Source organism: Oncorhynchus mykiss, chromosome 28 (assembly GCF_057628025.1).
Source record: "Oncorhynchus mykiss isolate SJ-2025 chromosome 28, ASM5762802v1, whole genome shotgun sequence".
Classification (NCBI taxonomy): domain Eukaryota; kingdom Metazoa; phylum Chordata; class Actinopteri; order Salmoniformes; family Salmonidae; genus Oncorhynchus; species Oncorhynchus mykiss.
Genome location: NC_143049.1, coordinates 16,865,865 through 16,879,389, shown reverse-complemented (window position 1 = coordinate 16,879,389; position 13,525 = coordinate 16,865,865). Strand labels below are relative to the sequence as shown.

The window sequence follows — 13,525 nt, the reverse complement described above, 5'->3', positions numbered from 1 at the left end:
GGCTCTAGTGTCTAAGTTGTAACTACACAGAATAATCGATACAGTCCAATAAGTGTTGAGAAGCATAAAGACTACAATACGTCAGACTGGAATGAATGGACTGATCAGATAGTCAATAGTACATTTCATTTAATGTCACTACTTCACAGTGATCAAGATACAACCCTGCTCCTTTAGCACAAACAGAGCAAGACCGTGATGAAGTCACCTCCTGATAGAAAGTCACAAGACTAGATTTCCCGGTGAGAATATCACATGACCTTCATCTGGAGGTGTGGAATTCTGAATAGATGAACAAATATGGTCACGTAGAGGACGCAGTGATTCAAAGTAACTGACTTAACTCATTCCATCTTTATAAACATGAGAGTATAGACGAGTTAAAGTCAATCATATAATCACAATTATTTTGAAGTTATTTCTTAATGAGTGTAAAAGTTGACTAAACTTAACCCTTTGTGAAATACAACCCAAGTGTTCAATAATAAGGAAGTGTTAGGCATTTGTCAACAACGTGGTCAAATCTGGATAATTCTACACACACACAAACTTGTGATTCCTACTAGTACACAGGGCTGGGGCACTCCTAGTTAGCTATTTGGTGACATCATCAGCTCTACCAGCTCATCTCTCAACAAGATGCCAGTCCTGAGAGAACACGAGTATGTCGTGAGCGAGGCAGGCGGGGGCAAGCCTGGGGAACACACTGCAGCCAGAGAGTGATATCATCAAGTATCGTCTGCTTAGACACTGTTCAACATCCCAGGATCACATGTGCTCTGGAATGATACAGTATGAAGCAACAAGCTGAGGCCTATGTTCAGGGTTGATATGATTTCTATGTGCTGTAGATATACAAAATACTGTGATCTCCCTAACACACGGTATACTATTGTGATTAGCCAAATGAATAAGAGTATGGTCGTCAACATTTACGATTCATTAAGTTAAAATAATAAATTGGCAATATAGGCAACTAAATGTATCCAATGACCTAGCGAAAATGATAAAAATGAAGACTAGTTGAATTCAAAATCGCATCACAGGCTGGGAGAGAAGAAAAGTGACCTACATAGCTGGGGCAAGACATGAGCTAACAATAACACAGAGAAAGAAACAAATCTAGCTAGCCAAGTCTACCCACTGCGCCTGAGCACAATAACCCTAGCAAAAATGCTAACATACCGGATTTCTACTGACGCTACAGCGCAAAAATGCTAACATACTGTAGGCCTTGTCAGAGATGGAACTCTGAGGTCGAAATACCACTGCATTTCATTAGTGATTCTGCTATGTTTTAAAAATAGGGTGGATATGGATGTGCTAGTCTTAATATGGCCCACTGCTTTGGAGTGCACACATCCTGGGCGTTGCAGGTAAATGCACACATTAGCACAGCAAACATTCATACTTGTGCCAGCATAAAAAATAAAAAAAGAGATTGATAACATCAAATCCTCACCAAAAGAGTAATAATGAGTCATCACATCGATAGTGAGCTATATTCCTATCCCTTGCTCCATTTGCCCCACCCTCAGTCTCTCTCTAGCGCACTGCCTTTCTGTTTCTCCCATTGCTCTCCCTCGTCTGGATGGTGATAGGGGTTGTGTCAGGAGCCTCACATCAGCCCTGTCCGCCCCTGCAGTATGGCTGAATCTGACAGGCCAGTGCAGCGAACAAAGGCATTTACACAAACCTCTCCCCTACCGGGGCTTACCGCCCGCCGTAGAGCTCACTGAATGGCTGGCTGGCAGGCACTGGGGATATCATTAAGGGAGGGAAACAGAGAGGAGGTTGGTTATTTTCTCTTACTAACCATACCCTCAGTGTTTCCCCATGCAGGTACAGTAAGGCCCCTAAGCAGCATCCAGTGCCCAAACATACCATGTCTAATACTTTCAGGCAGGGAATGACAGATGGAAGCTAGATGGAAGGGAGCACCTTTCCTACGTAATTAAAGGGGAATTACTGTCACACACTCCAGAGCCTTGAGTCACCAGCGGAAAACCCAAGTCACACAGAGAGTATGTCAATCAGCTCCATATAGTGCAGCACTGCGTCCTGTCTCTAGGTAAGATGAAACCACACAAAAAAAAAAAAAAAAAGACAGTAGCTTCCATGGTGGTTGCCATGGGGAAATACCGTTGTTGACAGTGAACCCTGCAAAGTTTCACCTGGATTACAGTCCCTCTGTCTAGATTGACTTTTGTGTACGATTAACAAAGCAAAAATCAGACCGACAAGATTATGACTACGCACTCAGAGCCACACTTTAGGAGAAGGAAGAAGAAAGAATTCCATTGACGTGGGAAATCTTGGGAGTGCAAGGCAAGGTGACACAACCGCGATGAAATACCTTTGGTGTATGGTCACTCCCTTGGTCCAATCATGTACCGTTGACCTAGCACATTTCATTGACGGTAACGCTAGCGCATTAGAGTCTATTCACTTACATTTCTGCCATATACACCGATGCGCCAACACTGCCCCGAAGCGCTGTCCAAACGTTAATAGGCTATGCCTCGCTTGCGATACGGTTTTGTAAGCGTTTTGGAACTTGACAATTATTTCTTGCTGATGTGATGGCTAAGACTAAAAGGATAAATTACCACACATCTTTATAGGGTTAGGGTTCCCACGCGGCCATATTTCCATGTTAGAGCGCTCGTTTACGGAAGACAGAGGTGACCACCTGTTCTAAATGAGCCATCTAGCATCTCCGAATACCCGTGTGTAACGAAAGAAGGATCCCAGAAAAAAAATATGTAATGCTGTCGGCTGCAACTGTGTTAAACAGGTTAAAACCAGTGTACACTGTGTGTGGAAAACATTAAGGACACCTGCTCTTTCCATGACATGGACTGACAAGGTGGTGAACCCAGGTGAAAGCTATGATCCTTTATTGAGGTCACTTGTTAAGTACTTGAAATTAAATTATGGGCAGAAAGACAGATTCAACTCCATCTTTCATCGAATCAGATGGCCTATTCATCACAAATAAATTATTTTGTATGATTATTTAATTTGCAAAGTGGACAAACTGAGGTGGGAAATGCCAACAAACGAACAGTGGGCAATTGTATTCATGCATAAAAAAAATCTAATAATGAAAGAAAAGCAGTGCAATTTTGAATTTTGTAAAGTTAGTGTGGGAGAGGTGGAAAAATCATCAATCAATAATGACAAACCTCCTGGCATTGACAACTTAGATGGAAAGCAACTGAGGATGGTTGCTGTCTCTATAGCCACTCCTATCTGTCATATTTTTTTTATCTGAGCCTAGAGGAAAGTCTTTGTCCTCAGGCCTGGAGGGAAGCCAAAGTAACTCCGCTACCCAATAGTGGTAAAGCGGCCTTTACTGGTTCTAACAGCAGACCTATAAGCTCGCTGCCAGCTCTTAGCAAACTGTTGGAAAAAAATGGTGTTTGACCAAATACAATGCCATTTATCTGTAAACAAATTAACAACAGGCTTTCAGCATGCTTACGGAGAAGGGCACTCAACATGTACTGCAGTGACACAAAATGACTGATCGGTTGAAATAAATGGATAAATAATAAGACTGTGGGAGCTGTACTGTTAGATGTCAGTGCAGCCTTTGATATTATTGACCATAACCGGTGGTTGAAAAGAACTTGTGTTATGGCTTTTCAACTTCAGCTCTGAATCCACGATATGGCAATCTAATAGAACTCAAAGTGTTCTCTTTAATGGAAGCTTCTCTAATGTCAAACATGTAACGTGTGGTGTACCGCTCTCTAGGCCAATGACCTGCCACTGGCATTAAACAAAGCATGTGTGTCTATGTATGCTGGTGATTCAACCATATACACATCAGTAACCACAAGTCACTGAAACTCTTAACAAAAGAGTTAACAGTCTGTTCTGGAATGTTTGGCCAGTAATAAACCGGTCCTGAACATCTCTAAAACTAAGAGCATTGTATTTGGTACAAATCATTCCTTAAGTTCTAGACCTCAGCTGAATCGGGTAATTAATGGTGTGGCTGTAGAACAAGTTGAGGAGGCTAAATTACCTGGTGTTACTTTAGATTGTAAACTGTCATGATCAAAACATATAGATTCAATGTTTGTAAAGATGGGGAGAGGTCTGACCGTAATAAAGAGATGCTCTGCTTTTTTGACACCACACTCCAAAAAGCAAGTTCTGCAGGTTCTTGTCCAGTCGTGTGGTCCAGTGCCGCAAAGAAAGACCTAGTTAAGCTGCAGCTGGCCCAGAACAGAGCGACACATTTTGCTCTTAATTGTAATCAGAGGGCTGATATAAATACTATGCATGCCAGTCTCTCTAGGCTAAGAGTTTAGGAGAGACTGACTGCATCATTTCTTTTTATAAGAAATATTGTGTTGAAAATCCCAAATGGTTTGCATAGTCAATTTACGCACAGCTCTGACACACACCCTTATCCCACGAGACATACCACCAGGGGTCTTTTCACAATCCCCAAATCCTGAACAAATTCAAGAAAGTGTATATTGCTCAAATAAACAGCAACCCTGGTTTCAAAAAACAGATAAAGCAACACCTTGCGGCACAACGCCTCTCCCATATTTGACCTAGATAGTTAGTGTGTATGTATTGATATGTAGGCTACGTGTGCCTTTACATTTTTTTTATATAGTTCTGTCTTTGAGCTGTTCTTGTCTATTAATGTTCTGTATTATGTCATTCTGTATTATGTTTCATGTTTTGTGTGGACCCCAGGAAGAGTAGTTGCTGCTTTTGCAACAGCTAATGGGGATCCTAATAAAATACCCCCCCAAAATACACAGAACAAAATATGAAGGGGAGGATACAGTTTAAAGAAGGATTTTTAAGCCTTGAAAAAATTGAGACGTGGATTGTGTATGTGTGCCATTCAGAGGGTGAATGGGCAAGACAAGATTTAAGTGCCTTTGAACGGGGTCTGGTAGCAGGTGCCAGGCGCAACGGATTGGGTCAAGAACTGCAATGCTGCTGCGTTTTTCATGCTCAACAGTTTCCTGTGTGTATCAAGAATGGTCCACCACCCAAAGGACATCCAGCCAATGTGACAACTGTGGGAAGCATTGGAGTCAACATGAGCCAGCATGCCTGTGGAAAAGTTTACACCTTGAAGAGTCCATGCCCAGACAAATTGAGGCTTTTCTGGTGGTGGGGGGGGGGGGGGGGGGGACTACATATTAGGAAGGTGTCCTTAATGTTTTGTACACTCAGTGAATTTTGCAAATTTGAAATTATATTGATGTGATATGAAAGTAGAGGGATTTATGTTTCTACAACCGTATGGCAATTGAGAATCGATTCACGTTTAGATTGAGAATGACAGTTTTGGTTGCCAGAGCCAGTTACCGCTGAACCGAACATATGAAGTCCTTGGACATTATAAAGGAGTAGCCTCGCCTACACTCCTTAATAGTACATCTTGAACTATCCTTGACCCAAATACTACATGGTTCTTCCCAGGTTTTCCCACACCACACGTCTCAGCTGTGTTGATATGAGAGTCTAGATACCTGGCATACACAATTCTTCAATTTGCCCTGAAAAATTTAGATGTTTTGTGAATTATAACTTTTTTGGAAAGTCTAAATATGCCTATCCTGTACATAACAGTATTATGAATTTAGTAATGTAGGGTTTGGATAACAACAGTGCCAATATCTGAAGACAACCCGCATTAGTAGAGTTGTGGCAATACAGAGGGGAGACGCAGAATGTGGACGTATACCGCCTCCACATTAAGAACAACAATATAGGCAACGGTATAGCTCAACTTAAACGACTTGACTAGCTGGTAAAAAATAAAGAGAACTCCAACCATTCCATAGAGTAATTATTCCAAACTGTATTGGTTGTCATTTGCACAACTTGAATATGCGAGTTCAGACATAATCTCGACAAATCTGTAAAGCAAATATCGCACAGCCAAACCATGGGTATGCTACAAATCAATTATACCAATCATTCTAAATGCATGATGACCGTGTGATAGTTTTAACAAGTAGACAGCCAATGTAGTCCCGACATAATGAATCCTCTCAGCACATAACCTTCATGGAAAATCCCCATATCCTTGCTCTGCCTCTCTGCTGTGTGTTCCTCAACAACACTGCCGGAGAATGAAATGCAGTCGGTTTGAACTCCAGGTTCGTACATAGTCTTTTACCACCGTTGCCGGAGTGACTCAGTGGCACTCCTTAGAGCGTACGTACACTCTACAGTATTTACTCAGCAATCACTGGGATGGCAGTTGATAATGAGTGGAAAAACAGGATAGAGAAAGACAGGGCGGAGAGGTGGAGACTGGAGAGCGAGCGAGAGAAAAAGAGGGTGGAGGGGGACAAAAGAGTTGGCGAGACAGACAAGAGGGTGGGCCTTAATTTAATTGTGTCCATACATACACAGTATCTAGTCAGCATACAGTGAGACGACTTTGCGAAAACTATGTAAACAACCAACCATTGAATGCAATTATCAAACACAAAACAAACTGACAGAAGGTCCCAGCCGTCTATTTTGGGAACACTGCGAGGCTTTTCAAGGTAGACGGTGTGGAGTAAATTAGAATGACAAGGGGCCCCCTGGCTCTGCCCCCCTTCCGTTCCGTCCCCCCACGCATCAACCACAAGACTAGTTATCAGGACGTTATCATCTCCTCCTCCTCCTCCCACCCTCTCCTCGCTAGCTGGGTAAATGCATTTCAACGGGAATGAGCGCCAGGACCGACTGGAACGGCTTTCTAGGGCAGATTATCACTCATCAAACCTTTACTGCGGAGAGAAAAGGTCACAAGGATTCATCTCTCTGACTGTTATGGAGTGTACAGTACACACAGTTCCAGTGAAGCACTGCAGTGGGCAAGGCCAGCGAGTACAGCGGAGCGGACAGATTATCACCTAGCCACCTCCTCTGTTTCCATCTCAGTATCTGTCACTCAGTCTATTGGTTAACAGTAATGAGAGGACAAACCAAGGAAGTGAGCTTGATTTAGAAAAACTGCACTCATTTCAAAGCTGTTCTGTACTTGTTGGGAGTGCTTCGGAGGGACTTCCAAAAAGTGGAAAGTCAGCAATTCTCTGTCAGTTGATACCTCCTCAGAAGGAGGTCACACCCTTTAAAATAGAAGCTGTATGCTATCCGAGGCTACATTTACACTGAAAGGCACTTTGATCAAGGGTATTTGGCGCCACAGGAACACAGGCAAAGTCAAGCTGGGATGACCTTTTAAAAAAAACAAAAAAACATTTTGATAACTTTCCACTCCGTCTACCAGTAACGTGATGTCGTCTTTCCTAGAACTATAACCCAGACCAAAACAAACCTAGTGTAACTGACCCCATCAAAAGGGTGAGCCTGACACAGCTCTGACAGTGTTCCGTGTAATAGACCAGACAGGCTGCAGGTACCTTATTGCTGCTTTGCCTCCCTCGGTGTTTAGTACATATTCAACAGCCTCTGACCCTCTGCTGACCCTCCACAAACATGACCCACATTGGAAAGGCTAGGGCTGCATCTGAAGTGGTACTCTGTTCCCTATATAGTGTGCTACTACTGACACAGAGCCCTGGTTCAAAGTAGGGTACTATATAAAGAATAGGGTGCCATTTTAGACAAAACTTAGGTTTCCACACAGGTACATATACTTGCAGTCATCTCTATCAACGCAGAGGCCTGGTGGAAATGGGGATGAGTGACAACACAGATCGATAGCTAGGACCTATGGAAGCTGCTGCAACAGCATCTACATAACCCACATAGGAAAGGCAGCGTCTCTCTCTGTGGGGCGATAGGTTTCCACAGCTCCTTCTGAAACGCTTGCAGTCATCTCCAGTGATACAGGGGCCTGTCCTAACAGTTTACAGGCAACTAGAACGAACAGCAGCTGTTGGAAAGAACACACCCCTCACACCATATTTACACCTCGTCACTAAGGTTTTCCCTAATCTGGGTCCCAAATGGCACTCTATTCCCTACTGTACATAGTACACCACTTTTAACAAGAGCCCTAGAGAATAGGGTGCCATTTGGGATGTAGCCCCTAGTCAGGTAATATGGCCCTACTCATAGTCATAACACCATCTGTTGATATATAGAATCCCAACGCCAACTCAAGACATGGGGGTCTGTCTAATATAACACACCCCACAAAGACAAGGCTATGGAAACCAACAACTGCCCACACTGCAGCACATCCATTACCCCAACACTAATTGAAATTCTCACAAAACAGATAAATCAATTTACTGTACAGCATAGCAAAGGCATGGAGAAAAGCATGGTGTACTAGGCCTGCAGGACTTACTGAAGACTTACTGAGGATGTAGAGGGAGAGGATGATGCCTGCCAGGCAGAAGCCCTCGAAGAAGCGCAGGGTGCTGAACATGGGAACGTTGACCGAGAAGGCCACGGTCAGACCGAACACCAGCATGAACAGGACCGAGATGATCAGGACCGGGTGGCGACCAAACCTGAGGATGGAGGGAGGGGAGAGAGACAAGGGGGGGAGGAGAGGTCCCATATTTAAACAATACAAGGTAAAGACTTCGAGTCTGCCCCTTAAGGTATTTATTGTTTCGGTGCATTAGCAAGAAACACACTGAACACTCCTGAACTGAATGTCTATTCAAATATATTAACTTTATTATGTAGTAGTTAGAAATAAAAAAACTCACCAGTCTGCCAGGACCCCAAAGACCAGGTATCCGAATATGGAGCCCACAAGCAGAGAGAACTTAGCGATGTGGACCTTCCATGCCGAGTCACACACCAGACTCCACTGTAAAGGAAGATTAAGAACATATGAAGGTTAGGCCATCCAATGTAAACAACAGATGTGTTGTTTCTGCTTTATCCGGACCCATCTGAAACACACACACACAGAGAGAGAGAGAGAGGGCAGCCATAATACGGCGTAGGGAGAAAGAACACGTTAACATCAGTCATTTCATATTCAGACAGGTATTAATTATCTCAGCTAAGGAGGAAAAAAAAGCACCACCTGATGATTGGTGAACTCAGAAAAGTGCTGGTTTAAACTACAGACAATCGCCTCGGGTCACAGGGAAAATGACGCAGGAGACATACTCAAGTCACTCATTTATTGCCACAAACACAGCATTGAATTGTTAGTACCATTGTTGATAATGGTGGACGCAATTATTATTATTTTTTTGCATTGATGCACTAGCACCTCACCCATGTTAGGAGAAGTGTCCAGAGTTTGCAGTACAGTATGCAATCTTCTGCTAAAGTGTACTCCACTTGAATGAAGGTATCCACATCTCTCTTGGAAGAACTAAGACCTGTTAGGGTGGAACTATGTTTTTGTAATTGTCCCTGCCTCACCCGCCCATTGGCCTGGGATCAGGTGGGCGGGCTGGTTCAACAGTTGGGAGAAATGTCCTAGCATGTTCTAAGAGCAGCCCAGACTCCCTCCAGCAGGCCTTACAACACAAAATAATAAACAAGCCCTGACTATTTATTTAACTAGGCAAGTCAGTTAAGAACAAATTCTTATTTACAATGACTGTCTACCAGAAGGCAAAAAGGGACAAAAGAAGATGATTGTGGACTACAGGAAATAGAGGGCCGAACACACAGACAGGACTGTAGTGGAGCGAGTTTGAGAGCTTCAAGTTCCTTGGTGTCCACATCACCAACAAACTAACATCGTCCTAGCACACCAAGACAGTCGTGAAGAGGGCATGACAATGCTAATGACTTTGAGTGCGTACGGCCCAGAACATCACTGGGGCCAAGTTTCCTACCATCCAGGACCTCTATACTAGATGGTGTAAGAGGAAGCCCCCCCAAAAAAAAATTGTCAAAGACTCCAGTCACCCAAGTCATAAGCTTTGCTCAAATACGTGATTGAGTATATAGTACGTTTATTGGTCATAGTATGGATATAGTTAGTATGACAAAAGTTTCCGGATGTCGTACTAAATTCACCAAAATAAGAAGCACACACGCAAAGGACACTAATTCTGTAGTTTAGAACCATATTTCAATTCTTCATGAAATGGACATGGTTCACATCGTTTCCAGATTTTAAGAAAATGGCGGAAAATATGCAGTCGAAGTACAATGAGAGCGGATACAAATTCATTGCTTTAACTAATTATGACAAATGTTATGAAAATGTTGAGCAATGTAATAAACTAATGACTTTTCAAATAAGTTACCATATGTTATATTGGCTGACAATTTGTTAGCTACACTGTCCTTACGAACCACATAGCGTCTCAGTATAGCAGTATGTACTGGTATGTTGTAGCTAGCTACCTAATGTTAGTTGGCTACTTAAACATCAAACTTGCCAGTATATTAACTATAGGCTCACTACCTACCCAACGTTTATTGATTTGATTATTCCCATCATTCTTAGCTTAGCTAAAATGGTATAGTCGTTCTGCCTTCTCATTGGACAATCGGGTGCTTTCATAAATTCGCTCTGGCTATTTACTCTGAATTCGAAGCACTCGCGTATGAGTGCCCACAGTACAGAATAAATCATTTACAAGCGCTCAACACCCGTTGAGTCAGTAAACGTCGCAAAAAAACGTCATTAAATTGTTGCCAGCAGCACAGTTAGTCACCAACACTCTGGATAACATGAAACCAGCTCTAACATAACCAGCTTTGCTAAGGCGAGTAAAATGGTCAGTGGTCTCATTTGTGTCTGGAAGTAGCTAGCAAGCTACCTTGGGTGCTTGACTGCCGTTGTCTGGGCAGAACGCTCAAATCAACCCTACTCCTCGGCCCGAGCAGTCAGTGTGCGATCTGAGAGCGAAACACTGAATTATTATTTTTTTTTTAAATCTGACAACGCTCTGAATTTACAAGCGCACTCTGGCAATACAGAATGACTTTAAGATCACACCCAAAGTCATAAAATGTCTAACTAATAATTGGTCATGCTAACTATGCTAACTAGCTAGCAAGGGGCCTCCTGAGGGGCACCAGAGACACTGGGTTCTGAGTCCAGGCTCGGTCGCATTTGGTTTTACACTGCTGCTTCTGGCTGTTAATTATCTATGCAGTCACTTTACTACCTACATGTACAAATTACCTCAACATGTACCCCCACACACTGACTCGGTACCCCCTGTATATAGCATGGTTGTTATTATTTTGTGTTACTTTAGTTTATTTGGTAAATATTTTCTTAAAACTGCATTGTTGGTAATGGGCTTATAAGTAAGCATATCACGGTTAGGTCTATACCAGTTGTATTCGGCTCATGTGACAAATACAATTTGATTGTCTCTAGAAGCGCTGCGCCGCCCTGTGTGATCAGGGTGATTGCAGGCTGGTGTCCATTGCCTGGATAGCTGCCCTGTGAGCACAGCAGGGGGTGCTGCATTTGCTGTGGGGAATCTCGTCTGGTGGATGCAGCAGATCCGTGGGTCCCTGGACCAACAAGCTCAGCTTTGTCTTAACAGCTACATGACTGCCTGCAAAACATGATCGAACAAGCTGGACTGGGGTGATGAGGTGTGAGTAATCAGCGCTGATAAGAAGCAGAGTTGTCACTTGGTTCAGCTCCTGAAGTGGCAGTCACCGGAGGTGGTGGTGTTGCCTTTGAGCCTTAGCAAGGTGGGATGGGTTTGTGTGTGATGGAGAAGGGCCTGGAGAAGGCCCTCCTGGGTCCCTCTAAGGGACAGCATCTGAAGCTGAGAGATGAGCCCTTATCTTGTTGCACTCTCCGACGGTGAGGGACTCTTCCGCCCCGTCATGCCCGAGCTTGAGGCTTCATAGGTCTCCAAGGTTCCCATCCTTGTTGTTTTGCAGGAGAACCTTGAACACTTTGAGCAGTGTCCGGCCTGAGGAGCTCACCTGACCCATCTGAACAACCGCTGGATATGAAGAGGTGTCGGGATATTTGGACCTATACTTCTACGTGTGCACTTAATGGAGTACAACGAGGTGCTATCCACCACAGATAGTCTCCTGAAGTTACAGAGCCTCACGGTGAGCTTGGCTGCACCGTCGACAGTGGCGCTTGTCCTTCAGCCACTTGAGGCTCTGCTCGACAGTCATTGAGTTGAATCTCTAACACCTGATGAGGTAGTGGTCCTTGCTTTTGCACAGGGACAATACGCGTTGGTCTCTGCTGTGGGCTGTGTAAGTGGTAGTTCCTGTGCAGGTGTCTTTGAAGCCCCATAGTATAGAAGCACCGGGGTGTTTCTGCTCAAAGGCTGCAGGCTTGTCCCATTGTTTAAGGGCACTGGCTGCTCTGGCACTCTGCTTCCATCTTCAGCCATTGTGCTAGGTACAAGTGCTTGCTTGTAGGTAGGCAGGCATGCATGCATGTATGTATGTATGCATGTGACTGACGTTGGCCCTGTATTCAGAGCTTCCCCAGAAGACACTCAACTTTGGAGCCACAGGACTCGATTACCCCTGGGCCAAAGTGAACAGGGCATGCTCACTAAGGTCTTGATGAGAAAAGAAAACTGACAGAAGCCTTGTGTCCCCTGGCCGGATGTCTTGCAACGTCATGATGACAGATCTCCAGGGCAAGGTAATGTAGCTGGCCCCATTGCTGCTCAAGGTCTGCCATGGCAGCGGTGTATGGCACTGGGTCATGGAGTGAGATGGCCATGAGATGGGGATCAGGCAGCTTGAGGTGGTCAAGAAAGTGGTGAAACTTGACCAATGCGTCCTTATCGGGGAGCAATAGGTTTTCGAGGGCCATCTTGAAGAGAGCAAACTCCTGTCATCTTTGTTGACAGTGTCTCTAGGTGCAAGAAGGCGCCGATCCGTGGCAGGTACTGTGGCAACCTTGGCCAGGGCTGAGGCTGGTCAGGTGGGTAACACTGGATGCGGAGGTGGGTACATGTAGGCGGTAGCACCTAGATACAGCTACTGGCTCGGGGCTTGTGATGGTCATCTCTGCTGGTGCAGCTTCTGGCTCAGGGGCTGTACTAGCTGCTGAGGTGGGTACATGGAAGCCACAGCGGCTGCGTCCGGGTGGTAAGAGTAAGCTTCTCCATCTCCTTCAGCGTCTCCAGGAGACCTTGGACGCCTGAGGCCTGTGACTAAGGATTGGGCCGGTCGAAAGCTTCAATGAGCACGTCAAAAGATCTCTCCGGGTAGGTGAGCCTCCTGAGCAGGCCGCCGTCATTCCCGCCATCCTCTTCTCGCCGGTGTGTGCTTGCATAACTCTGGTCAGGACCGCCCTGTTCCAAGGCCAAGAGTTGGCTGAGGAGCTGAGAGGACGGTGATTAGCCCCTACTGGTCATTTATCCAGGTTAATCGTCTCTAATCCGTCTCGAATCAGGATGCCGGTGAGCAGACACGCGAAGGCAGACCCGTGAGTCCCTAGACCAACCAGCCCAACTTTGTCTTAACAGCTACAGGACTGCCTGCAATACATGATCGAACAAGCTGGACTGGGGTGATGAGGTGCGAGTAATCAGTACTGATGAGAAGCAGAGGTGTCACTTGGCTCAGCTCCTGGAGTGGCAGTCACCTGAAGTGGTGATGTTGCCTTTGAGCCTCAGCAAGGCAGGCAGGG

At 44.8% G+C, this 13,525-nt stretch overlaps 1 protein-coding gene across 4 annotated transcripts in view; it reads right to left on the bottom strand.

The window, feature by feature from the left end:
- Positions 1 to 13,525, bottom strand: part of LOC110508635 (solute carrier family 22 member 23) — a 55,777-nt gene that overhangs the window by 28,790 nt on the left and 13,462 nt on the right. For 3 of the 4 annotated variants that reach the window (XR_016492852.1, XM_036966130.2, XM_090225516.1), the window contains exons 2-3: positions 8,676 to 8,779; positions 8,317 to 8,471 (exon numbers count right to left, since the gene is read on the bottom strand). Coding sequence is in view for 2 of the 4 variants with exons in the window: in XM_036966130.2 (XP_036822025.2) it covers positions 8,317 to 8,471; positions 8,676 to 8,779 (259 nt within the window). In the remaining 2 variants the exon portion in view is untranslated. Of the gene's footprint in view, positions 1 to 8,305; positions 8,472 to 8,675; positions 8,780 to 13,525 lie in introns of all 4 variants that reach the window. The other variant, XM_090225517.1, reaches the window with a different exon arrangement.